Raw genomic sequence first — 26660 nt, forward strand, 5'->3', positions numbered from 1 at the left:
CTTCTGCTTTGGCCAGTCCTTGTACTTTGACCTCCCCTGAGACCAGAGTACCCCTGCCTCCACTGAACCCCAGGGTAGGAAAATGATACCTTTTTACCTGATCAGATAGACCACAGTGAGAATAACTCAAGACACAGCAAACTTGGCTGCCTCCAGTTCCTTGTTACTTGCTCATCTCACGTATTCTTGAAGCCAAATCTTCCTCCACCTTTCAAGATTCTAAGTTCACAACTGAACAGTAAGGATGTTTTCTTAGTTTTCTCCTAGGGAAGAAACAGATTCTTGAGAAAGCAGAGGCCAAACAGACAACCAGACAAGACAGAAGAAACAGCTACATGTTCCCTGAAAGGGGGACAACTAAGCCCCAAAGATAATTCTCTGGAGTGAACACTTGACCTCCAAACACTACCCTGAAAACCTCCACACTGGGCCCTCAGACACAGCTTGCAGACCCTAGAGCCCGTTAATTATTTCAACAAGTGTTTACTGATCACCCACTCCATGCCACACTTGGGATAGAGAAGTGAATGACACAGGCCATGTCCCTCCCACCTGTGGGTATTACCTTGTAGTCAAGGAAACCATCAACATGTCAATACATGAAAGAAGAATGACCAGATTGTGATAAAGAACCCTAAAGAAAACATATTGTGATAGCTAAGGGGACATGATTTACTGACGATGTAGGATTTGAGCGGAGATCTGAATGCTATAAAGGAGTCAGACATCTTGAATACAAAGTGATTTAGGCAGAAGGAGCTCTATCTGAAAATGAAAGTCTTGTTCAAAGAGCAGAAATAAGATCAGTGTAACTATAGCATGGCAAAGGGTTAGGAAATGAGGTATAGGAGGTATGGTCAAAAAGAGGGGCAAGGGGCTTACAAGGCCATGATAGGAAGCATCGAGTTTATACTTAAATGCATTGGGAATTTTGTACCAGTTAACAGATCAGGACTCCACCTCCATTTTTCTCTGATTCTTTTCAGCTCTGCCCTCCTCTCCGCATTGGCTTCATCCTCAGGCTGCCTTCCCTCACAGCACCAAGAGTGGTTGTAGCAATTCCAGGCCTGACATCCCCACAACACTATATCTAGAAAAATACTAAGTGGTAACAACTATCTTTTCCCTACTCACCAACTATTTTGAGAAGACAGTACAATTAGCAGTGATTTACAGAAAAGCTAATATTTGATTGTCGATCCATATGGAAGACACCTAAGATTAAGAAAGAAGTGAGTGAAAACATAAGATGATTTGGGTCCTTTCAGCATGTGTCAGAGAGAAATGTGATGCAGATAAGGCAAGATCCCCCGAGCAGCTAAAGAGATGATGTAGGTAGAGAATTTAGCAGAAACTATAAATACTAGGCTCTTAGCCCCAACTTGGCTCCCTTCCCAGATGATTTAAAGTAGAAGGGTAACGTCTTGCTCCAGCTAGGAATTGCTAACAAATATGGTGCTAGAATCCCACAGACACAGTGCCACTTTCCAGGGAGGAAATAAACAAAACTGATGAAGCAGCATATCTAAGTAACAGAAGTAAGATGAATGCAGTTGGGAAAAGAGTAAAAAGAGGAGTGGCAGCATGTAGGACAGTTCAGAAGAAAGCTGGAGCTAAAGCAGAACTGCAGATCCTGGGACTGAGTTGTGGGACTCGAGCCAGACCAAGCTGGTACATGACTGACTGTGTGATCACAGAACACACTGGAGTACAGCTGTGGAGGCAGAGGCAGAAACCACAGGGGGCTCTGTCATCAACAGTCACATTCCAGCAAACCATCTTTGCGTGTGCACAGCATGAAAAGTTCAGGGTCACATGCCAGGCTTTAGGTTGCAGCTGCCGTGTAGACAGACCAACTTTTACAGCCTTGTCTTTAAAAACTGACCTGGATAAACTCACTGCCCTCCCCCCTACAGCGGACATGACTCCCAGGGGTGTAAATCTCCCTGGCAATGTGGGACATGACTCCCGGGGACAAGACTGGACCTGACATCATGGGATTGAGAGAGCCTTCTTGACCAAAAGAGAAAAGAAATGAAACAAAATAAAGTTTCAGTGGCTGAGACAGTTCAAATGGAGCTGACAGGTCATTCTGGAGGTTATTCTTATGCATAATATAGATATCCCTTTTTAGTTTTTAGTGTATTAGAATAGCTAGAAAAAAATACCTGAAGTGTTAAAACTGCAACCCAGTATCCTTGATTCTTGAGGACGATCGTATAACTATAGCTTACATGGTGTGATGTGTGATTGTGAAAACCTTGTGACTCACACTCCCTTTATCCAGTGTATGGAGACACGAGTAGAAAAAATGAGGACAAAAAGTAAATGAATAAAAGTGGGGGAGAAAGGGGATGAGATGTTTTGGGTGTTCTTTTTTACTTCTATTTTAATTTTTATTCTTATTTTTATATTTTGGAGTAATGAAAATGTTCAAAAATTGATTGTGGAGATGAATGCAGAGCTATATGATGATACTGTGAACAATGATTGTACACTTCAGATGACTGCATGGTTTGTGAATATATCTCAATAAAATTGTATTTATAAAAAAAGAAAAACTCACCTGGAGAACTCCCAGAGAACCCACATCTGCAGAAGGCCATAAGAGCTGCTCTTCTAGCCCTGGACCCCACCCTCCCTCGCACTGTCTCCCTCACATTGCAATCCTGAGAGACTACCAAAGCCACCTCTCCTCCACCAGACGCCAAGGCAGACCACTTCGAGAATCTTAAATCTGGTATGACAAATACAAAGTACAGATTACATTTTTTAAAGAAAGTAATGGATTTGGTAAATGTTTGATAATTCATTTTAAGGGGTTGAAGAGTGAACACCTTTCTCCTCATCAAAAAGTAAGGCACACCTTCTCTTCACATCTCTTCTACCCCTAACTCACTCCCCTCACCAAAAGTGTGAACTTCTTTTATCACATACACCGTGTGTTCCTCAGGTTCACTGCTCACGTCGGTGCACACATCCAAGTCTGGCTTCCCTCGGGGTCAGTGGCCAAAGCACCCCAACACAAGCTGCCCCAATAAGTGGAGGCCAGGGGGCAGTGCCCACAGCAAGATAGCGCAGTGGTCATGATCACAGCTGCTCGATGCACAGGAAAAATGAGCAAAATTCCTATTTTCAGGAGAAGTTACCGAAGCCCATGGGTTCAGCCAGACAGTCAGCTAGACAAGGAAGGAGACCTGTTTGAGTCAGTTTAAAGGGAATCCCTTTCAACTGAGCACATCTGATGATTACTGCTAGAAGGGGGTGGGGAGAGAGTTGGATGAGCAAATACTGTCCCCACCCAGAGGTGGGATCTGCTTGATACAAGCAGACTCTGTTCTCATTTCAAGGGTCACCTTTTCCTCTATCCCTTCCATCTCTCGGAAGTGGTTTTGAATCACTCAGGGTGGAAAGAATCAAGATTAGTTTTCAGTAAAGGCTGGGATTTCCCTCACTCAGGAGAGAACAAGCACTTAGACTAAGGACCCAGTTTCCCGATGCGGTGGTCCAAATGAAGGCATCGGAGGTGACTGACACAAACAGACGTCCCTAGGCAAGGATTTCTTTTGTAGAAAAGAATCTCCCCATTCCCATATCGAGGTACCAAAGTTCCCAGATACCGGCCTCCACAAACATGCTCAGAAGGTAGCCCCTAGGCAGTTGTAGCCCTCCCAAATCCCATTCTCCTTCCTGGCCACAACAAAGTTTTTGTCAAGTTTATTGATGTTTGCTTTGATCAGGTCTCATCAAAGAGGGTTTGGAGACAGACCGACACAGTAGGCCAGGAGAGTCTAGACCCAAGCGTTCTGATGGATTTTTTCTGATGTTCTCTCCCACAGAACTTTACCAGTCAATCTGATGACCCAGGAATGACACTCATCCAGAGCAGGTGCCACTCCTTACAACTGGGCTTCATACGAGGGTCTGGAAACACCGGTAAAAGTTAATATCCTCAATAAGCTTTCTTCCCGTGATAATTGAGCAGGCTTTCTCCATGAGGGACAGAGGTGAAGAGGGAAGGCAAAGGACCAAGTCAGGATTCTGACTCCAACATTCCCAACACCAGGTCCCATAACCTTTAAGTTATGGAGGGAAGGGTGGGATTTGAATCTGCATTTGGTGGAAGAGCACAATTTTCTCCATCCGAGCCCTTGAGTGGGTTCCAGGAGGCATAAGCACCGCTATCCAAGCAACAAATATTCCAACTGGCTCCTTCCAAAAGCTTCTCCAGCGAAAACTTTTGTGCTGCAGTAAAGGCTGTGCTGAATGAAGGGGACATTCTTGATTTCCCCGGAGTCACCACCAACTTTGTCTCTCAGAGATGCTCCTCAGGTACAGTGGTGGGTGCCTTGCTCGTGCTGCTCTCCTCCTCCTCCTCCTCCTCCTCCTGGAGTTTCTGCAAGGCAAAACAAGCAGACACCGCTGTGGGTAAAAAGGCACAGGACTCCAGCCGGGCTGGAGTAATCCCCCATCAGCGATGCTAAACAACAGGAACTAAGAGCCAGAGGCTACTCAGCATCCCCAAGATGGGAGCAAGAAAAGAAGCTACCAGCCCCTGCCATAAACGCACTCCTCAAACACACACACACACACACACACACACACACACACACACACACACACACAAATACAAGCTTTCTATGATGCCACTGCCACCACGAACCATCCCAGTCTGCCTGCTGCTGTTCCAGACTCACTTTCAGGATTGAAACAGGAGCAAAGCCCACTCCTGTTCCTCTCGCACAGCCTCAACTCACCCCGACTAACCAGCACACAGCTGTCCTAGGGGCCAGGACTGCGACTCCCTCAGAATGTCTGACTACCCCTTTTGGAGGCAGCCTGCAAGGTGAGGAAAAGTACACACCAACAAACACACACATTTTATGCATAAACAAAAAGTATTTGGGTCAGTGTGACTGTGGATTTCTTGGGGAGGGAAGAGTCTACAGGGAAGAGTCTTTTAGGTCACACTTCCCAAGTGGGTTTGGGACTAAATATGGCCTGGAAATTTTCTTGTGGGGCCCCCAGATACACATTGCCAACATCAGCATTTTTCTGCTGTTTAAGAAATGCTTTTCTAGTTACCTCAACAGTATTTCTAGTTAGCAAGAAGGCCTGGGTCCCAGGCACAGCACTGTGCAGCCAGCAGTCCACAAGGGCTGATGGAGCGTGAACAGGGCCAAGGTAGAGTCCAGTGTCCGTTGGACAAGTTCAGGTTTCTTCCGCAGGGAGTGTCTAAAGACCAGCACATGGCAATGGTAACAGTGGTCAAAATCCAACCCTTCCATTCTCAATCTTGCTAACTTTTTGGCACCAGGTCAGCCTCAACCATGAGGAACCTTCATTCAGTCAACTAAGAGCCTACCTACAGCAGAGTCAGTCTCATATTCTCTCTCTCTCTCTCTCCCTTTCTTGCTTATGCACACGTACACTCACCTTCAAAGCCATCAACTTGAAATCATATTCAGAAACACATGTAAGTGGGGTTGGAAGCACAGCCATTAATTATCTATGTGGTCAAGAACTACCAATTGGAAGAAAAATGGAAGCCCAAACCAGGAAGAGTCTGACAGTCAAGGTCAGTCATTACTCCCTTCCCAGAATCTCTCCCATCACACATAACTGGTGATAAAAAGCAGATTGGCCGGATCTGCTGCATCCCCAGCTTCACCTGATTCAGGCACTGAATGTGTGCAGGTCTCAGGATACACGGACTGCCCTGGGGTGTATGTGATGGGACTGCGGAGGAGGGAGGCTCTGCAACAGCCTTGGCCACCCCGCTCACGTCAGCTTCCACAGAAGCAAGGAAGGCCCAGAAAAGCAGAGTGAATGTCCAGGGACACACACAGTAAAGCACCGTCACTGGAACTTAAGTCTCTTATTCCTACTCAGTGCTATTTCCAAAACCCCACACCAAAGGAGACTGAACCAACAACTGCACTCTTGGTTAGCAAACCTGGACCATGTGCATGCGGATCTGGCTGCAAGAATAAGGATTTCATCCTTGTACTATATGCAGTAGTGAAATATTGGGATGATCTAAATGTTAAAAAAGGAGAACTATTTAGATGTAAACATGAGGTTGTGGTAGAATGTAATGGCGTGGAAAGCAAGCTATATAGATTAAAAAAAAAAAAAAAGCAGGGAGGGTAGAAAATCAAATGTGCACACACAAACCCAGAGAAAATCACAATGGAAAATAGGCTAAAACGTTACTGGGTTATCTCTGGGTGTTAAGATTATTGGTGATTTTTATTTTCTTTTGTGCCTATATCTGTCAAAGCAAATTGACATGTAAGCACAGCAAAATTTCAAGTCACTTGACACAATACCCAAAGTCCAAATTGAAATCTTAGGAAAACCCCTCCTGTTTTATTCCAGGCACCTCGATATATATATTCAACAAAGCATACTGAAACGTTATGTCTCCTTGTACACGGCACCCCCCTCTAGACAGTATCCTTGCTCCCAGGCCTTCCCTATCTCCCTGGTGAATTTCCTGTGCTAGGCTCCCCCCTCCAATCGCTACCTACTGCCGCCTGCCAACTCTGTAGAATGTGATATCACAAGACAAACAGTACAGAACTAAAGATTATCACCGATCCACCAATATGTATCCTTAAAATGCTAACTATATCGCTTTCAGATACCATTTCTGCCTTAGGAAATTGGCAAAGATTTTTCAAAATGATGAGTACTCCATCTTGGCTCTTTCATATACCACTAGAATTACTACAAATCCGTAGTACTGATAATACCTTTCTAGAAGACAGTTCAGCAATACATAACAACAATCTCAAAAATGTGCATGGCCGTTGACCCATTTCTCAAAGAAAAACTGTACTTCAGAACATGCCCAAAGGTTCAGCTTCCATAATATTAATCACAATGTTGTTGACAACTACAAGTGGAAACAAATTTCATGTCCGTGCACAGAAAAATAGTTAACAAATTCTGACTTATCCACATAATGGAACACTGTACAGTCATTGAAGAATGTTGTAAAAGACTAATGACCTGGTAAAGTATTTGTAATCTATTAGGTAAAAATGCAGCTGGAGTAGTGTGCTGGTTTGTCCCCCACAAAAACCATGTTCTTTAATGCAATCTTGTGAGGGCAGGCTTCTTAGTCTTTTGATTAGGGTGGAACATTTGATTAGGTTGTTTCCATGGAGATGTGAGCCACCCAACTGTAGGTAAGACATTCTGATTAGATCATTCCATGGAGGTGCGGACTTGATTAGATCACTGGAGTCCTTTAAGAGAGCTCATGGAGATAAGCAGTTCAGAGAAGCTAAGAGACATTTTAGAGAGAAGCTAAGATATGTAATCCAGAGTTTGCCCTGGGAGAAGCTAAGGGCTGACACACACCGAGGCACCTGGAGATGCAGACAGAAAGACGTTTGGAGATGCTAAGCTAAGAAATGAAGCCCAGAGTTTGCCCCAGAGAAGCAAAGATGCTTAGATGCACAGGAGCTGAAGACACTGAGAGACACAGAAGGCCAGAGACATTTGGAAGAAAGCCATTTTGAAACCAGAACCCAGGAGTAAAGGACCAGCAGACACCAGCCAAGTGCTTTCCCAGCTGACAGTGGTGTTCTGGATGCCAAAAGCCTTTCCTCAGTGAAGATATCCTCTTGTTGATGCCTTAGTTTGGACACTTTTATGGCCTTAGAACTACAAATTTGTAACCTAATAAATCCCCTTTAGAAAAGCCAATCCATTCCTGGTATTTTGCATAACGGCAGCTCTAGCAAACCAGAACAAGTAAGAATCCTTTTCTGTTAAAAAATAAAATAAAATTTAAAAATAAGGCTTGGCTGAGGATCCAAGTGGTGGGCACTGCTCAGCAGACTGACCACAGTGGTGTGATCTGCCAACCAGAGCAGGAGAGGCCAGGAGGAGGCCCCACTACTCTTTTTCAAGATGAAAGGAAGCAGGAGAACAGCAGAGAAACAGTGCTAAAACACCAGGAAAGACCAGCAGGGAAACAGTGCCAAGACACCCACCAAGGACACTCTTGGAAGCCATGTTTGTGAGAGTTGAGTGGGTCACATGGCCACCATGAAGCCAGTCTACAGTGAGAGCCCTCCCCTGGCTCCACTCACACTGCCTGCCACATTCTCATCAAAAACCTGAGAGACTCGTGCTCCCATATACTCACATTGTCAGGAGTTTCTTTGTTTGCTTTCTGCCTCCGGAGATCTGCCCTGATGAACACTGAGGTCCAGGGATTGAAAAGGAAGAGTTAGAAAAAAACGTCATCAAGTAGATCAACTAGTTGAATTCATCCAAGAGAGGGAACTCTCATTTTCCTAAGGGTTACAGGTATCTCAAACTTATTTCAGATATTCCCAAGGAGCTGGGGCACCATAAGCCAATACAATAAAGCCAGAGGACCACTGCGGTCCCTGACATCCAGAAGCCAGTGTTGACTCTGCCCCTCACTCATGGATCACTTATATTTGCCAGGAACTTGGGACATATTGCTCTAATCGTCTGGAAACTGAGACTCTCGGAGGTTGGCCAGTTTGCCCAAGGTCAAATAGCTATGTAGCTTATCATCACAGTCTGGGCTTCAGACACGGATCTCCTGGCTCCAAAGCCCATGCTTGTTCCACCAAGCCATATAGACTTCCTAGCAAGTTTCACGTCTGCTTGTGCAACCAACCCTCCGTACGATAAGCCAAGACACTGGGGTTCCAGATTGCCAACAGCCTTGCTCATGAGCAGCTTGAGACTCGCTCTTGCCCACAGGCCCCAACTCACCAGTGAGGGCCACTCCAAGGGTAAGGAACACACATAAGAAGATGTTTCCTTTCATGGTTCCATACTTGTCGATGATCTGGCCTTGGGAGATGGTGAAGATGATCCCAAATACCTGGAAAGGCACCAGGAAGACTGAAAAGCAAGGCCCAGCAACTAGCACATGGCAGGGACTGAGCTGCCATGATACAATGCCTGCATCAGCCATGCTGGACAGGGAGCCAAGAGCAAGTAAGAGCCCTACCTGGGCAGACACATTGAGGAGGCCAAATGATATGCCTTCTGATTCTGGGTACGTCAGCTCCACTGCAAACTCAAATCCCAGTGGGAGATAGCCAGTCATAAAGAAGCTAAAGACCAGATCAGAGAAAGTGGGTGAAGGAGAATTTCTGGAACAAAAAGGAAGGGGAGCCCACCTCCTCTCTTACATTTTCCTTTCCTGTTTTGTTTCTTCCCATCAAGACATGCCAGGCCTTCAAGTGGTCTGGCCGTCTCTGCAATGGCCATACCAAGGAAAAGGAGACTCTTGCAGGTCAGGAAGAAGTTCACAAGGAAGCCTTGGGCTCAGGGGGCCACTGGACATCCAGCAATATTTTAGAGAAGTGACTGGGATACTTGGTGCCTTCAACTTTCAGTAGAGAGGCTCCTTGTCATGGGTACCCAGGCCCCTTAATGGGAGAGGGAAGTCCCTGGATATTGAGCAGAATCTCTGTGGCTCTCTGGGACCTGGGAGGAGCTCTGTGTCCTTCTTATTTCCCTCCAGAGAGTAGCCAGCTGAGAAGGGATGAGTGCTAGAGGTGTATGTGTCTGTCTGTCATTGTGTCTTTGACTGTCTCTCTGTCTCTGTCTCCCTCTGCCTTCCCCTCCGCTCCCCTCCTCTTCTCCGCCCAACACCCCCAACCTTATACACTGCCCTCATGGAAATAAATGGGAGGCGGAGGTAAGCAGAGACCCTGAGAAAGGGCTACTGTTTCCTATGCTTTCTCATATAACACATCTAGAAATTTCTGATTCTAATTTGTTACGTCTGCACAACACTTCTTACCACTTTCATATCTATTATCTCTTTTAATCTTTCCAACAACTCTATAAGGCAGGCCACTCATCTTCTTTTACAGATGAGGAAACTGACATGCCTGAGGTATAGCAGATAGTGGCAGAACTGAGACCAGGACCCCGAGTTCCTGATTCCAAGCCCTGTGATTCTTCTATGACCCCCTGTTCTCCAAGGTGGACTCAGAAAAGCCACACAGAGGTCAGTGAAGGACATACTAAGCTTCGCTCCATTCCAACAGCAGGGATGGGCCTGGAAGCTCCGGGATGCCTTTTGAAGTGCTACAAGTCAACATGACCCTGAGCACCATTACCTCATCTCCCAAGGTCAGTGGGAAGATAGCAAAGGGATCGATATTGCTTCTGGGATGGTGTTTTCCAAATAATCATGTGACAGGTGAAACCTACCCCATTGTGCCGGCTGTGATGAACACCACCCACAGGTACCCGAGGTCCAAGGTCAAGGTGTACACCACCATGCCCACCAGAGTCATGATATATACCACCAGGGTCGTCTCCCTGAAACAGAGGTACAGAAGCTGAGTCACATACTTCTGACTTTAACGGGATCATTCATTCATTCATTCATTCATTCACTGCACAAATATCTATTGGGCACCTATTCAGTGTCAAGTCCTCTGCTGGGTGCTGCAACACCTTTATGCCCATGAAAGAGACGCACACAGACCCAATGGTCACACAAGTAATTATTTAATTACTTCATGGTCAGTGCTACAAAGGGAAAGACAAGGAGAGTGTAAAGCCCTCTTGCTGTATGTATTCTCTTCCTGCGGAATCCTCCCAACAATACCAAACGGCCCCTTGACTTATCATGTGCTACCCACAAGCAAGAAGGGCACAACCCTTCCTTTTCCCAACCCCCACCAGGAAAAGCAAGACAAACACCAGCGGTGGTCAGGCGGCAGTGACATGCAGGACTACCCCAGAAGCCATCTAATTCTGCTTGTTTGCTTTGTCCAAAAACCCCATGACAATGCTGGGCAGAGACCTGACTCTTAGGTCCTCTCTGTCTTCCTGTTACCACTTGCACAGGCTCAGCACAGCTTTTCCTGTTGAATCCAAATACCATACGCCTCAATCGGTGAGAACTAAGAGAACATTCTCTAGCTCTGAACTAAATGTTTGATTCCAAAGCCAAACAAGGAAACCTCCGCCCCCCTTCCTATTACACTTCCCCTCAGAAGTCGGTCCCCTCAGAAGTACCATTAGCAAAGTCCTGGTTTCTGTCTCAGGCTCACCCCTGCACCCCGGCTTCCACACACTTCTCCTCCCAGGTCGCCCACTCAGGAATCCATGGTTGCCCTGCTTCTTTCTGCAGTCAGACCCGTGCTCCCCTCCCTGTACTATGTATTGCAGAGTACAGGCTTTGCACATCCCTCTGCCCTCCTGCCATGGAAATCTGGACTCAGACAATGAAAGCGCAAAGCCTTCACACATCTCCCCAGAAGCTGGAAACACTGAGGGGGAAGCAGCATGATGAACTAACATCATGGTTAGTTCAAACATATACCTACATGTATTGGGTGCCAGAAAACTGTGTGCCACACTTCACGTGCATTTATGATTCACTCAATCCTCGTCAAAGCCCTGCAAGAAATGTTTGACTATCCGCAACACAAATGAGGAAACTGAGGCTCACACCAGTTTAGTTACTTGTCCAGAGCAACCTGTTGAGTAAATGGCAAAGTTGGGATCTGAACCAGGTCTTTCTGACTCCGAAACTTGAGCTCTTTCTAGTACTGTGCACAGGAATAAAGACACACGGTGCAGCTGCATCTTTGGGAAAGCCAAGGCCAGAGCATCCAGAGCTTTGGAAAAGCCAAGGCCAGAGGCTGCTCCCACCCAGCAGTTCACAGAAGCTGCTGAGGGTAGAAGAATTCCTCTTCCTTCACCCTACTCCCCTCACTCTACTCCCACCCACCCTGCAGAAAGCAATGTCATGGACACCAGTCTTTCCCACTGACCCCACAGGCTCAACGGAAGCTGGACTTTTTTTTTTTCCTGCCATTTTCATTTAACCCTAGCTACATAGTAAACCACTGAGTAGCTTAGAAAAACTATGTATAGACTTAGCCTGAGATAAAAAGACCTGACCACCCAATTCCAGCCTCCAAACCATACTGGACAAATCTGGGAGCCTTAGGGAAAGAGAACTGGCACCAGAATGACCAGATCACAGGGTGCTCTCATCCCACTAAGAGTCGCCTTTTCTCTTGAGAGTTGATGTTTCATGCTGACTGCTGGATTTAGACAGCAAGTGACACTGGGGACTGGGACGTCTAGGCTAGTGCTGAGCAAGTGTCTTCCCTGGCCCTTCCATTATATTTCGTAATTCATGTGAATCATCTGGCTGCCCGCCCACATGGCAGCCCAGACGACATTCCAATCCCTCCCTTCTCCTGCCGCAAAGCAAGTCCTGGAAAAAGGAATACTGCTGTTCACTAGTTAGGGAGTGGCCAGTCCACACTGCCCCCGTGTCCAGCTGAAGCAAGCAATTCACAGATGGCAGAGGCAAGACGGCGGCCAAGCTCCACAAGGAGTAAGGAAGCAGAGCCAGGCTCCCCCTCGTGCTAAGCCCTGGGGATGGCCTCAATTGGCCTTTGATTAGGGGTGGCCAGCGTGAGACCTGGTCTGTCCAGAGCCTCAACAGAAGTGGGTCTGTGAGGCCGAAAACAGGTCTGCCTCTGTCTATTGCCTCTAGACACTGGAAACTTTGGAGGCGTTGGTACAGCAGCCCACAATGTCACCCCAACCCAGTGCTGCATGACCCCGGCAGCTGCCCCAGCAGACAGCATTAATTGAGCACCCAATGCATGGAGAGCACTGGAAAGACAAAACACAAGGATGCTGGACCTCTTATCCAGAGCACTTTCTCCAAGAGTGGCTATTGATTTGAGGCATCCAGGTGCTTTTTACTAATACAAATTCCTCTACTGAATCAGCATCCAAGGGGCCCCGGCATCTCTATTTTTATTAAGCAGCCCTGCATGAAAATGGCATACACTAAAATCTTAGAAAGACTGGTCTGAGCTCTTAGAATTGCATTACACAGTCAAGCCCAAGGATCATCACAACACTTTCCTTCAAGGTATAAGCAGTTGAAAGATAATACACTGCAAACTGGAATGAGCACAGAGCCTTTTGGTTAATCCCATGGGGTCCAAGAGGGAGCCAGAAGAACAGGGCATTGAAATCACCTCCTCATCTCCATTCATTGGAGTTTCCACAGACTTCCCAACTGTGAACACTTTTTCCCTGCATTTCTTTTCATTTTTCCCTCCTTTGCCCCTTCCACGAAGCTACCTGGGGTTGAGAACAGAACGATGCAGGTTCTTCATCTCCAACAACTCTAATCTCCCCGAGATCCCCACAGCACAGATATTGTTTCCTCCGTTTTATAAATGAGGCAACTCAGGGTCAGAGAAGATCAATTTGAATCGCCTGCCTGACCACTCAGTCCCCACCCAACTGACGTACCCAAACCTTCGGAGTCCCACTGCTAGCAAAGACGTCATTTTTTTTAAACAGTTTCCCCAGTGGTCACTTCAAGAGGAAAAGTCACTTACTTGTAGGTTTTGGACCTATCCAACCAGAAGCCTGAGATCACAGCCCCAAGCATCCCTGCAATGACGATCGTCAAGCCGATCCTTCCAGCATTCACTTCTTCACCCTGGGAAAATCACAGTCCCCCAAATTACCCAGCAGACGGGACAATACACTGAACGGGGTACAGTCACCACGAGACGAAGGAGCAAAGGCAAGAAACTCGGGCTTCGTTGGGGCTAATTCCCAGAAAGTATCAGGGCCAGTTGAGCCTGCAAGAAGCTGCCAGTGGGGAGAGAATCCTAAAATAGTTGCTTCCTCCAACATAATGCAACCCCCATGTGCATCCACGATACTAGATGATGGGATGACAGAAGTGAACCACATTCTGTCCTTAAAAGCACTTTAGGTATTTTTTTATATATATATTTAATGCTTACAGAACCCTTTTTATCTTATTTATCATCATTCCCATTTTACAGATGGGGAAATTGAAATATGTATTTCCAAATATTCCATTGCTAGGCTTTTTGAACTGTCAGTGCCAGAAGGAGTGAGAAGATAATAGTTGAATATAATATAATATAAATATAAATAATATAAAGATAATAGTTAAATATATATATTTGATCGCTAACCATTAGCCAGGCAGTGGGCCAAATATTTTACAATATTATCTCATTTATTTCTCATAAGGTTAGAAATCAGCATCCTCATTTTACAAAGGCAGAAATCAAGGCCCAGTCAGATTAACCTACTAACCCAAAGTCACACAGTATTAAGTGCTAAGCTGGGATTTGAACGCAAGCCATCAAACTGCAAAACTGGAACACGTGGCCATGACTGACACATCTTCTCTGCAAGTGTGAAATCCTAGACCTCTCAAAGGAAGGGTGGCCTAGGTATTCCTCACCCTGGGACACTCCATCCCACCCCCAGCATCCAGCTTTCACTGGTGCTAGGAACATTTTAATAATGCTCTCAGTTGAGCAACTAAGATTTCAAAGTTAAACCTTGCCCATATTTTACAAATTACATCATTCATATGTGATTCTATGACTATATTAACACTGTGTTGCCAGGTACCATGCTACGCACTTTATATTTATCATATGTGATATGGATATGTGTGTGTGATGTGCTTCTTTCTGTATACATACATACATACATATATAATCACACATGAATTTAAGTGATGTCATTTACTTTCTAATCCTAAAAGGAATCTTGCAACAAGTAATCACAGTTCTTTTGCAGAAGCAAGAATGAGCACTCAGAGACACTAACTAGGTTGTCACACAATCACAACAACACACAGTTTAGAATTACCAGAGCTAGGGTGAAGATCTGAGGCTGTCTCCCTCCAAAGCCTTTAAACACATAACACAACCTACAGCTGGGGGGAGCTGAGCGTGAACTACCGCCCTGGCTCCTGCAGAGGCGGACTTAGAAATGGCCTCATCTCCAGGCCCTGCAGGCTTGGGGAACTCCCTTACCAGGTAGTGCGTCAACACCACACGAGTCAGCAGAGTGGAAGAGGCATAAAAAGCACCAGCGTTCAGACCTGAAGGAGAGAGGGAGAAACACAGCATTAGGGTGGGCCTTCGCATGGGGCCGTTGCAAACATCCCCCCAGCAGTCAGGGAGGCCAGAAATCCTCATCGCCTTGTCACTGTTCCCTGTGTCCTCAGAGAAGAAAAATCCAGGGAGCTATGAGGCTACTCTGCAGTTTTTCTCAAGGAAATAATTCAAAACAACCAAAAGTAGCCATTTTAACCTTTTATTAGCCAAACTCCTCTGCCATTCGATCTCTTGAACTCGGCCCTGGAAACATATGCGAGGGGAAGTATTTCTCCAAGGTCAGAATCATCTACACTGCGTGCCAAAGCTTTGGCTAGACCCAGGGGTCGGTGGGTCTCCTAGACATCCTCAGCCTCCTCCTCATGATGCCAGCCCCTCTCTCCAGACCGCTCTAGACCTCTGACCCCTGATGCACTCCTGAAGGCAGCTCCTCACTCTTTCCCCCTCCTCCTTCAACTTTCTTCCTGATTCAATGTGTTACATAAAATAAAATGGCCGCCTGCATTGGGCATTGCCGGGAGGGACCCCTTTCCAAGAAAGGCTTTTCCAGAAGGCAAAAATAATTGACCTGCAGGGGCTTTCTGAGAAAATGAAAAGCATCATACAGAACTGCAGATAAGCAACATCTGGTGATAAACCAGTTTGGGTCCAATGGAGAGAGCTTATCAGAATGAACATATATACTATACTAATCAATGTATATCTACTCCCCTCTGGAAGACCCCCATGTGAAATGGAAATGTCATGTCAGCCAGTCAGAAGATTTCCTCACTTCCTTCCACATGTGCCCTATCTAAGCCCCTCCTTTGGCGGAGCTCCCTTCTAATTTCTGAATGGGATGCTGCCCGATTCATCAATTGTTGAATATAGCTGTGAGACCCTAAATTTAATGTTTTTTTGCACAGGTTTTCTTTTAATAAATGTCAATCAAAATCTTATATATCTGAAACTAGAAATGATCCTAAAAGGGGATCTGCTAGTTGACTCTTCTAATTCATCAATTCATTCAGCAAATAAGTAGATCATCTAGAATATGCTGTAAGAACCTGTATCCCGGTAACACTAACTCTATTTTGAGATGACATGATCTTGTATATGGTAAAATCCTAAGGAATCTACTAAAAACTAATTGAACTAATAAATGAGTTCAGCATGGCTGCAGGATATAAGATCAATATACAAAAATCAATTGTATTTCTACACACTTGTAATGAATCATCTGAAAATGAAATTAAAACAATTCCATTCACAGTAGCATCAAAAAGAATAAAACGCTTAGGAATAAATTTAACAAAAGAGGTGTAAAATGAATAAATTTAACAAAAGAAGTATAAAACTGTACTCTAAAAACTATAAAATATTGTTGAGCAAAATGAAAGATCTAAATAAATGCTCTCCAGCTCTGCACATGGCATTGAACTCTTTCTCTCTTTGCAACCCCAGTGTCGTAGATTGGCTATTATGCTCACTGGGCAGAGAGCACCTGACAACCCTCAAAGCAACACCTTAGAACAACAGTCATATTGTCATCCCCATCTTATAGATGAGAAAAAAGTGCACCAAGGTAAACAAATTTGCCAGCGTTCACTCTGTAATGTCCACCTAGTGTCTTAGTTTCAACTAAACATGGAGGCTCCCATGACTACCACAGGCACACCTGACAGTAGAGTCACCGGTATAAGACAGGCCACACAGCTTGCCTGCAGGGCAGCCTCAGGCTTTCCTCCTCCATGGAACCAGTTCACACAACAGTCCACACAGCACTCAGGAACTATTTTCTTTGGCCCCCAACTTGATGGGCAAGGAGGCGTGGGTGTGGCAACCACCGGTGCTTTAATGCCTCATGGGAGCCAGTACTGCTTGTAACAACTCTACAGGCATAGCTTCTGGGGTCGCCACAAAGGGCGGGGCAATGAAAGGAGTCATGATCCTCAGGGAATTGTAATGAATGGGTTCCCACCACATATTCATAGATCTCCCTATTCAGATGCAGTTTACCCATCTGAGGTCACTTTTATCATAAGCAATGTTGCCTAAATATAGTTGACATACTCCCTTTATCAGATCTGCAGGAGAACTAGCTATAAAGTTAAGCAAAGGTCAATTTCTCAGGCAAAATGCAGAAAAAGGTTTGTTTACCATCCCCATAATCCCACAGGTAGTAAGTGCCTTGGTCCCAGACCTTGTAGCTCCAGAGTCCTAGACCTTAACCATTCTTATCATACATCCTCACAAAACTGATTCACAGACCCCAGATTTCCCAGCTCAGGTCACTGAACAGTTTCCTCATGTCCCGGTCTCTCCCAGCAGGTCAACTTAGGGATGCAAAAATGTTGGGCTTAAAGCAGCTTCTTGAGTGGCACCAGGCCACGGGGCGTCCACAAACACAGAAGTCTCACCAAACATCCCAACAGCCAGCCTGGTGGTCATAATAACAATGAGTACCCAGGGAGCACACATGATCCACCTTCCTTCATACCACACACCCAGACTCTTGGAAATTCCATTCCTGAACCAAGAGGGCCCCTAAGAGGACACATTCCTGAAAAGGGAGGTAGGTGAGAACAGCAAGAAGGCAGAAAGTTGCCTCCTCCCATCTTCCTTCCCCTCTGGGTCCTCTCTCAGCCTCTTGTGCAAGCCTGAGACTGCTCCAAGTTAAGCTCTCAGCCTCTTACGACGACTACTGTAGTGTGGGGTAAACAAGGTGGAACCACCAAAGGAGGGCAGAATCCCCAGGAAACAAGAGGGAAATGTCCAGAAGGAGCTGAGAGCAGAAAACCACCTCAAATCCCAGCGGTCATGACCCGAAAGTGTGAGCAGGCCCACTCACACCATCTGAACTAAACAGATTTTCTAGGGGCTCAATGGTTTAGAGCAAGAGTTTCCAGAGTGGGGTCTGGGGGTTATCAGTACCACCTGGGGACCTAATAGAAAATGTAAAATTCTGGCCCCACCCCAGGCCCACTGAAGGACAAACTCTGGGAGTGGGGCCCAGCAATCCGTGTTTGAACAAGCTTTCTAGGTGATTCAGATAACTTGTTCAAGTTTGAGAACCACTGGCTTAGTTTGACAAGTGTGGTTTAAAAGCCATTCCCCACTCCCAGGAAGACAGGAACCAACCGGTCTGAAACAGGATCCAGGTGGGGAGAAGGGTGTGCATTCATACGTGTGTGTGTGTGTGTGTCTGTGTATATGTATGTATGTACGTGTGTGTGTGTGTGTGGACATGTGGGGTGGGGGAGGGGTGCAGGAAGCAGAGGTTCTCCAGAAGGTTACCACTATTTTCTGCTGTGGGTAGGTATTAAAAAGAAGGCTGTGCCCAAAGAGGTTCTCTCAGTAATTGGCACGGCTGATATCAAAGCTCAGACCTCCTCTTCTTTATGTGCCAGCTCTGCACTCGCTGGTGCAGCATTCGAGGCTCCTATCCCAAGACACGCCCACTCCCTCCCAACAAATGTGCTCATGAAATGTTCTCTACTTGAATGCCCTCTAACTGCTCTCAAGTGGAGCAAGTTCAGAGCAAAATAGAAACACCATTTGCACAATATAAAACGCATGAACCAATTTCCTCTTCAAAGCCCAACCTGAAGTGAAACTGCAACAAGAGTGGGAATTTTGGATGTGGATGGATGGAAAGTTCTGGGGGGAGCATCTAGTTGAATTTATAGGGATTTTCTTTTTTTTAAGTTGGAGCCAGAGATTCTCAGGTGCACTGAGTACCAAACACTGCCCTTAGATGATCTGTAAACCTTGGAGAGATACACTGGTACAAAGACCCCAGCATCTCCAAATCCTGAAGATTGCTGGTCAATAAGTTGTAAGTTCTGCTTCTAAGCACCTAGAACTCCAGACCATGACGTTGGAAGAAACCACCCCCTGGACAATTGATCTGGAGGAGTGAATCTGAGAAAGGGCATATTCCACTAGGTACACTGAAAGGAAAACTCAGAGAACTGTGGCAAGTAGAGCCTTGGCTTTGTCTCCAAGAGGCTCCTTTCTGCAGGGAGAGACGAAACAGTGCAGTACTTAGGAAGACAGGCTTTCACTTTAGACAGACAAAAGTTTAAATAAGCTCTGCTACTTGCTAGCTGTCCTACGTGGGCAAGGAATTGAATTTCTCAGAGCCTCAGTTTCCTCGTGTATACAATGAAATAGTAAGGGACCTATGTTATTGGTTTTTTTTGAAGATTAAATGAGATAATGCATTTACATGTAACATGGTGCCTGGCACACGGTGGATCAATGACATTTTTTTTTTTCAAATCTATGATTAAGCCTAAGAATAATTTCCTTCCAGGCAAAGAGCCCTGCCACCAAGCCCAATTCTCTACCATGGAAATAGGGTTTGTGGCTCTCTGACTATAATGACATTGTATACAAACATACAGATTAATTTAATTCCCTCTCACTGGAATAGTTAGTCCCAGGCCTTCGAGATAAATACTAGTAAATTCTATCTATACACAACAGAGTCGAACGTTTCCAGAGGTTCAAAAGTTAACTGTTTTTCTAGTTTAGGGCCAACTCACGTAAACTGCCAATTTACTTCCACCCCTTTCTCTCTCATCTCTCCTTCTGGGACTCCCATTATACATATACTGGTACTTGAAGGTATCCCACAGTTCTCTGAGGCACTGTTTATTTTTCTTCATTCTTTTTTCTTTCTGTTCCTCTGATGGAATAATCACATTTGACCTACCTTCAAGTTTACTGATTCTTTCTTCTGCCAGCTCAACTCAAATCTGCTGTTGAGAACTCTCCTGAATTTTTCATTGTAGTTACTGTACTTTTCAACTCCAGAATCTCTACTCAGTTCTTTTTAAATAATTTCTGCCTCTTTATTGATACTCTATTTGGTGAGACATCATTTTCATACCTTTAATTCTTTAGATATGGCTTCCTTTAGTTCTTTGAACATATTTATAACAGGTGATATATGTTTCTAGTAAGTCCAACATCTGGGCTTCCTCAGGAACACTTTCTATTAACTGATTTTTTCGTCTATGTGCCATACTTGACTGTTTTTTTGTATGTATCACAATTTTTTGTTTTAAACAATATAATGTAGCAACTTTGGAGATTCCCCTTCCTTCCTAGGATTTGTTATTGCTGCTGCTGTTTGCTTAGTGACTTTGCTGGACTAATTCTATAGTCTATATTCTTTGTTGTGTATAGCCACTGAAGTTTCTGCTCACCTTAATGGTAAGCTGATGGTTAGACAGAAGTTTCCTCAAATACCTTGAACCAGTAAGTCTCCCACCCTTTGTTGAGGAACTGTGTGTGTGGTGTGGTGTGTGTTGTTGTGTGTGTGTGTGTGTGTGTACTAGTTCATGCCTTCAGTGCTCAGGCAGGTAGCTGACAAATCTACCCTCCTTCACTTCCTGCTTGCATAGAGTTTTTTTTTTTTTTAAATCATTTTATTGAGATATATTCACATACCACGCAGTCATACAAAACAAATCGTACATTTGATTGTTCACAGTACCTTTACATAGTTGTACATTCATTACCAAAATCAATCCCCGACACCCTCATTACCACACACACACAAATAACCAGAATAATAATTAAAGTGAAAAGGAGCAACTAAAGTAAAAAAGAACACTGGGCACCCTTGTTGTTTGTTTTTGTTTCCTTCCCCCACCTTTCCACTCATCCATCCACAAACTAGACAAATGGGAGTGTGATCCCTATGGCCCCCCCAATCCCACTGTCCCCCCTCATAAGCCACATTTTTATACAATTGTCTTCAAGATTCATGGGTTCTGGGTTGTAGTTTGATAGTTTCAGCTATCCACCACCAGCTACCCCAATTCATTAGAACCTAAAAAGGGTTGTCTATATTGTGTATAAGAGTGCCCACCAGAGTGACCTCTCGGCTCCTTTTGGAATCTCTCTGCCACTGAAGCTTATTTCATTTCCTTTCACATCCCCCTTTTGGTCAAGAAGATGTTCTCCATCCCACGATACTGGGTCTACATTCTTCCCCGGGAGTCATAGTCCACGTTGCCAGGGAGATTCACTACCCTGGGTGTCTGATCCCACGTAGGGGGGAGGGCAGTGATTTCACCTTTCAAATTGGCTTAGGTAGAGAGAGAGGGCCACATCTGAGCAACAAAGAGGCATTCGGGAGGAGGCTCTTAGGCACAATTATAGGGAGGCCTACCCTCTCCTTTGCAGCAACTGTCTTGCCAAGAGCAGTAAGAAATGAGTGTTTAGGGCCTTCTCAGGTCTTTCTTAAACAGGTGCACAGACCTGAACATGCTTCTGGCCATCTAGATCCCCAGAAATATGTTGGAGTTTTTCAAAGCTCCCTATGAACTTCTCATTCTTCAGATTTTCTTCTCGAGTTTTTTGGCCAGCCTCTTGTTTCTCCCAACTGTTATAGCCACCTCAGGCAGCAATGATGTTAAACAATTGCTGCTGACTGTTTTCAACAAATGTCCTAGAATAAGGCTTCTCCCACTGAGCAATCTCCAAGTCAGGTCAAATAAAGCCAATTCCAGTGAATGGGGCTTTTCCAAGGATCTGCTGGATGGGTCAGATAGTGACAATTCTCTGGGAATGGGGCTCTTGGAGGAGTCAAATATGTTTTGCTCCCTCCAGTGGCTGCTAGGCTGCTAGGTTTCAAAGCTACCATGACTGCACGGCTGCTGGTTTTCAAGGCTACTCCATAGCCTTGGGAGAGGGGGATCAGAATAAGGCGAGTTAAAATCAGAGTTCACTACCCTTACCAATATTCAGCCGCTTTTCCTTCAATAAATGCTCCTCAGGTTGTTGCACACCTTTTGGCTAAAAGTTCTGAAAAAGTTGATTCTGATCAACTTCGCCAGTGTTCTTGTTGCTTTTGTGGAGGAGGAGATTTTTCAAAGGTCCTTACTCTGCCATTCCAGAAGTGCTTCTCTATTTACTTCCTGTGTTATCACTTAACCAAACACATAAGGAAGAGTGCTCAGAACTAGAGTAACCTGGTCACTGGGCCAGATTAAACACCACAGAAGTGCCCAGCCACACAAACAGAGAGGGAAAGAAATTGCTTTACTCCCCACAGCATGACCCCGAGCTAAGCTCCTCAACGATGATAAGCAACCTTGCTCCTGGTACATTTTGCTTTTTGTCTCTGGCTCTCATGGGTCAGTGGCCTGGCCCTGTGTCCACTGTGTACTGAAGACCACAGCCTCTGGAACGGGACCACTGCCCAGTTATCACCTTCCACCTCCATAAAAATTACTTATCAAGCACTCATCCACCCTAGAATCCCAAGTTGGGCCTCAGACTACCCTGTGCCAGATATAACAAAGTTAATGGTTGTCTAAGGTCAAGGCACTCAAGATTTTTATCTCGGGGGGAAAATGAAAGTTCTTAGCTTAATGGAATCCTAAGTCTGGAGGGAACCTCAAAGGTCATCTGGTTTTACCACTCCTGGTTCCCCACAATATCCCCACCAAACAGTTGGCCATTCCTACTCATGAATACGCCCCAATAATGGGCAACTAACAACTTACTTAGTTGGCTTTTTCTAAGTGTTGGAAGCATTGTCTTTACATTGTGGATGAATGCAAAATCATACACAGAGAGAATTGAGAAACTGGGGGAATGAGAAATGGAGAACTGAGACCTTGAAGAACAATCCTGTCATCTAGAAATGGTCCAGGGGAAGCCACTGACCATTTTGTATGCCTAGAAAATTTAGGTGTGCCTCCTTACTGTGCCTCTCTACCTCATCCATGCCTCAGCAGATAAGCACTTTAACTGAGATAAAGGACATAGATGAGCCCAAAGTGAACTCCTATCACAATTGTAGACAGGATTATAAGCAATTATGAAACAGTCACAGAGGGCAGGCTCTGGAGTCAGGCAAACCTGTATTTGAATTCTGGCTCCGCCACTTAAAAGCTGTGTGACCTTGGGCATGTTACCTAATCTCAGACTTTCAGTTCCCTCATCTGTTAAAAAAAGGTGGTAATTATCGTACCTACCTCATGTGGGTATGCTGAAACTTAAAATCATATATGAAAAGCACTTAGCTAGTGTTTTCATACAACACATGGTTTATGAACCTACAGAAAACATGAGATCATAACCAACTGGTGTTTCACTAAGAATTAGTCATGTCAAATCGGTCTCATTTTTTTCCTATCTGTTTACACACCTGTTGACTCTTGATTTTAATCAAAATTTAACCAGAGGATTAAATGGTGAAATGCAGACTGGGTAGCAGAACGTTAGTAGATTGGGGTTCATCTAGAGGACAGACACTCTTTCATGGAATGCCATGAGACTGTCCTTGCCCTTGTCTGGTGTAACATTCTTATCAACTATTGGGAAGAAGATGCAGAAAACACTATGCTGGAAAGGCAAGCTTCATAAAGATTCAAATTTAGGATGGAAAGGCACCAACATAAAGATTCAAATGAAATGAAAGAGTAAAAAAGCATTCAGGTAAAAAAAGGAATCAATGTTATAAGGTGAGGGAGCAGTGGAATAAGAGTGGTTTGTATGGAAAGACTCATGCATTCATTCATTCATTGATTCAGCCACTAGGCCAGCCACTGCTGAGGATATAAATCTCATGCTCAAGTAGTTCATAGTCTATGGGAAGGAGACCTGGAAATGTTTTTTAAAAAATGATAGGTGCTAAGATGTACAGGCAAGAGCACAATAAAAGAGGAAAGGGCACCTCATACATCTTTACAAAGTTGATAATAAGATAAGACTCGAAGGACCCACAGACATTGGTCAGAGAACCTGGGATGGGAGGGAATGAGTTTTTAGGTGGTGTTTAGTGCACATGCAATAGCCCTGAGGTGCAGAGCTTGTTCTTTACAACAACTTGACATGCACATTTGGGATTTGGAAAGGGTAAGATACAGAGACACAGCAGGCCTCTCACATCCCTCACACCATCTTTGCACTCGTTCCCAGTTCAAGTGCACTCCTGCACACATCTGCACCTTACCATAGGTGATGAAAAGCAGCACAAAGTTGAGGTTTTTGAAGAGCCGGATGATGGCACTCAAGTACGAAGCATCAGTGGACGCCAAGGCATAACTCAAGGATTGGGCCCTGCTGGGGGGGTGTTTAGGCTTCTCCTTGAATACTGAAAGGAGAGAAACAAAGAGAGTACTGAAAATACCCCGTGGTCCCACCCCAGCCAAGCTGACATATAGAAGAGAGTTGGCTCCATCACCTGAGAAGGAGCAAAGACTCCAACAGGAAATATTAATTCTTCAGTTACATCCCTTACAGCCTCCGCTCGTGAAGCTGCTTCTCAGTGTCTGAGGCTGAGTGAGTGGTCTTTTGTTTACTTTTCCCAATGGCCTGAGGAAGGCCAAAATCACTGGGCCTCCCAGGCAGTCTTCAAGGATGAAGGAGTCCCATAATAACCAGCAAATAACCTACCACAGAGCACTGAAAGAATATAACAGCAATACACGGATGGAGAAGTGAAAGCTGAATCTTTGCGATTAGTGAGCCCAGTTTATGGCTCAGCCCCAGAGCTGCTCTGAAGAGGGAAGGGACTGGGTTGTCCCTGCTTAGCAAAGAGCTTGAACCACAGCAACTGACAAAAAGTCCCTGAACAAGTGAAAGGGACCTTCTTCTACAGGAACAATCTGGAATCCATTCCTAGTTTCTCAAAGTCTGAATCAGACAGCTGCCTCTAAAAGGGGTAGGAAAGATGTACATATGCTTCCCCAGGAGCTGACACTCTGATATGAAGGGGTGGGGAGGAACAGTGGGCAAACCACACATTGTATACTCTATTAGCAGTACAACCACTATGAACAGCTTGACTGAACTGACTGCTGTTCAGTTCACTGGAGGACAAATCAGTTTAACTAGTTGTTGGGTTCAATTGGTCCCCCCGTTGAAGCCAAACAAGCATCATGTGATCTTCCCCCACCCACCATGAGAAAGCTCCTGAAAGGTCAGCAGACTGTCTCCAGTTAAAGGAAACTCTGGAAATTAACTTTTTCCGGGCAGATCAAAGGGAACCACCCTCCCATCCTCAGCCCAGAATACTCCCCAGCCCTGAGTTCAGAGATCTAGTCCTTCTGTCTCTGAAATAGTCCCGGGAAACTTCCTACCCACCCTTTCACCCATTGTCATGCCTGTCTTCCTCCCCTTCCATCCAGGGAAAGAAAGCAAGGCAAGGAGGTTCATTATCTCTAAAACAGCAGGGGTGGGCTCAAGGTTCAGCAACTACAAACCAGAATCGGGCAAGATTTTTAAAAATTCTTTACACAGTTAGTTTTATGGCTGATAATAAAATTCCAAAATGCCCTACACTTCCAGATTCTCAGTTGCAAAGAACTGGTCGCTCAGCTGCTACAAACACCAGAATTTGGAGCTGGGCATGTAACAATTTGAAGCTCCAAGTCTGCCTGAGTTAAGAGGGTCCCTGGCCTTATTGTTCTCCCCTGCTGTCATCCACAGCCACAGATGCTGGCTCTGTTAAACTTCTCACCTCTTCAGCAGCATCAAGGCCTCTGTTCAAGGCATTCTGCAAGCTTTTTAAAGCCATCAGGAAGCCCTTCCTCATCCTGGATTCCAGAGAGGGAACGACCCAGAGAAACAACTGAATGAAGTACATGATTATAGAATTGCTTGACTCTGGGTGAGGCCCACAGGCAGGAATGAAACCTTTAATACATGAGGTGGAACTTTCAGACATTAGGAAGAGAGCTGGTTAACCTTTAGACAGTTGACTAAACGAAAATGAAAACCTCCACCTTGCTCTTTCTGAATTTATCACAGACCATATAACATCACTCAGATGAAAAAGAGAGAATGTAAAATTGCATTAACCAAATATCTCAAGGGCTAAATGTACATTATAAATATTAATAGTATTTACAAAGTTGTGTTTGGATTAACTTGTACAAGCCTACGTTAATGGCCATTCTTTTCTTTTTTGCATTTCTAGACTTTCCACAATGAGCATATTTTACCTTATAATTTAAAAAAAGCATTAATGAGCATATAGTACTCTTATAATTTTAAAAAAAAGCATTAAAAATGTGGTCCCCAAGTGTTCTCAGGTGATTCTATGAGATTATTGGGTTTGTTTGGCTTTTTCAGAAATTTAGAGTATGGAGATAAAGAAGCTGAGGTTAATGCAACCCCTGCCACTTGCTAGCTATCTAATCTTGAATAATTGATTTAACTTCCCTGAAGCCTGAGGGGTTGCTGAAGATCACATTAAATCAGGCGTGCTTAGCACAGTACCTGTTTATATCTTAAAGGTTCATTTGGGTTACGCAGAGAGAATCGGTATTCTACCCACTAATTCTGGTGAGGTAGGTTTGGTGAACTGGTTAAATATCATTGAAACCTTTACCGAGCCCCTAACAAAGTGCACAGGACGAGCCAGCTGTGCTGGGGGCAACTGCTCAGGCCAAAACATTTGAAGACCATGAGACACCCAGCTTCAAGTTTCTGTAAATGTCCGTGGGATTCTAGTGCCATGTTCACAAGGGCCCCACCAAAGTCAGGAGAACCTCCCTGCCCCCACCAAAGATCCGCAAGTGGGCTTACCAATGATGACAAGGATGAAAAGCAGAGTGGCCACACCTCCTATCATGTAAAACATGATGCCGATGTGGTAGGCAAGCTTGTCTGGGTCTTTGATGTTGGGTACCAAAACGGGAGGGACCAAGAACCCAATCGCGATTCCGAGCTGTAGAAGACAGACAC

At 45.0% G+C, this 26660-nt stretch overlaps 1 protein-coding gene across 1 annotated transcript; it reads right to left on the reverse strand.

Moving 5' to 3' along the window:
- Nucleotides 1-2768: 2768 nt before the first annotated feature.
- Nucleotides 2769-26660, reverse strand: LOC119531227 (feline leukemia virus subgroup C receptor-related protein 2-like). The gene is made up of 9 exons (XM_037832259.1): nucleotides 26502-26660; nucleotides 23923-24063; nucleotides 14880-14947; nucleotides 13407-13510; nucleotides 10228-10338; nucleotides 9011-9116; nucleotides 8770-8881; nucleotides 8165-8220; nucleotides 2769-4396 (listed from the first exon to the last, which is right to left on the reverse strand). The coding sequence occupies exons 1-9, from the start codon at nucleotides 26554-26556 to the stop codon at nucleotides 4316-4318; spliced, it is 834 nt and encodes a 277-aa protein (XP_037688187.1). The 5' UTR covers nucleotides 26557-26660; the 3' UTR covers nucleotides 2769-4315.

The sequence above is a fragment of the Choloepus didactylus genome, chromosome 4 (assembly GCF_015220235.1).
Source record: "Choloepus didactylus isolate mChoDid1 chromosome 4, mChoDid1.pri, whole genome shotgun sequence".
Taxonomy (NCBI): Eukaryota; Metazoa; Chordata; class Mammalia; order Pilosa; family Megalonychidae; genus Choloepus; species Choloepus didactylus.

Coding starts and splice junctions, on each gene's coding strand:
- LOC119531227 (XM_037832259.1), bottom strand. CDS start 26,556: ATGTTTTACATGATAGGAGGTGTGGCCACTCTGCTTTTCATCCTTGTC. Junction 9,117..10,227: donor ATCACAGCCGGCACAATGGG/GTAGGTTTCACC, acceptor TCTGGTCTTTAG/CTTCTTTATGACTGGCTATC. Junction 4,397..8,164: donor ACAAAGAAACTCCTGACAAT/GTGAGTATATGG, acceptor TTTGCCTTGCAG/AAACTCCAGGAGGAGGAGGA.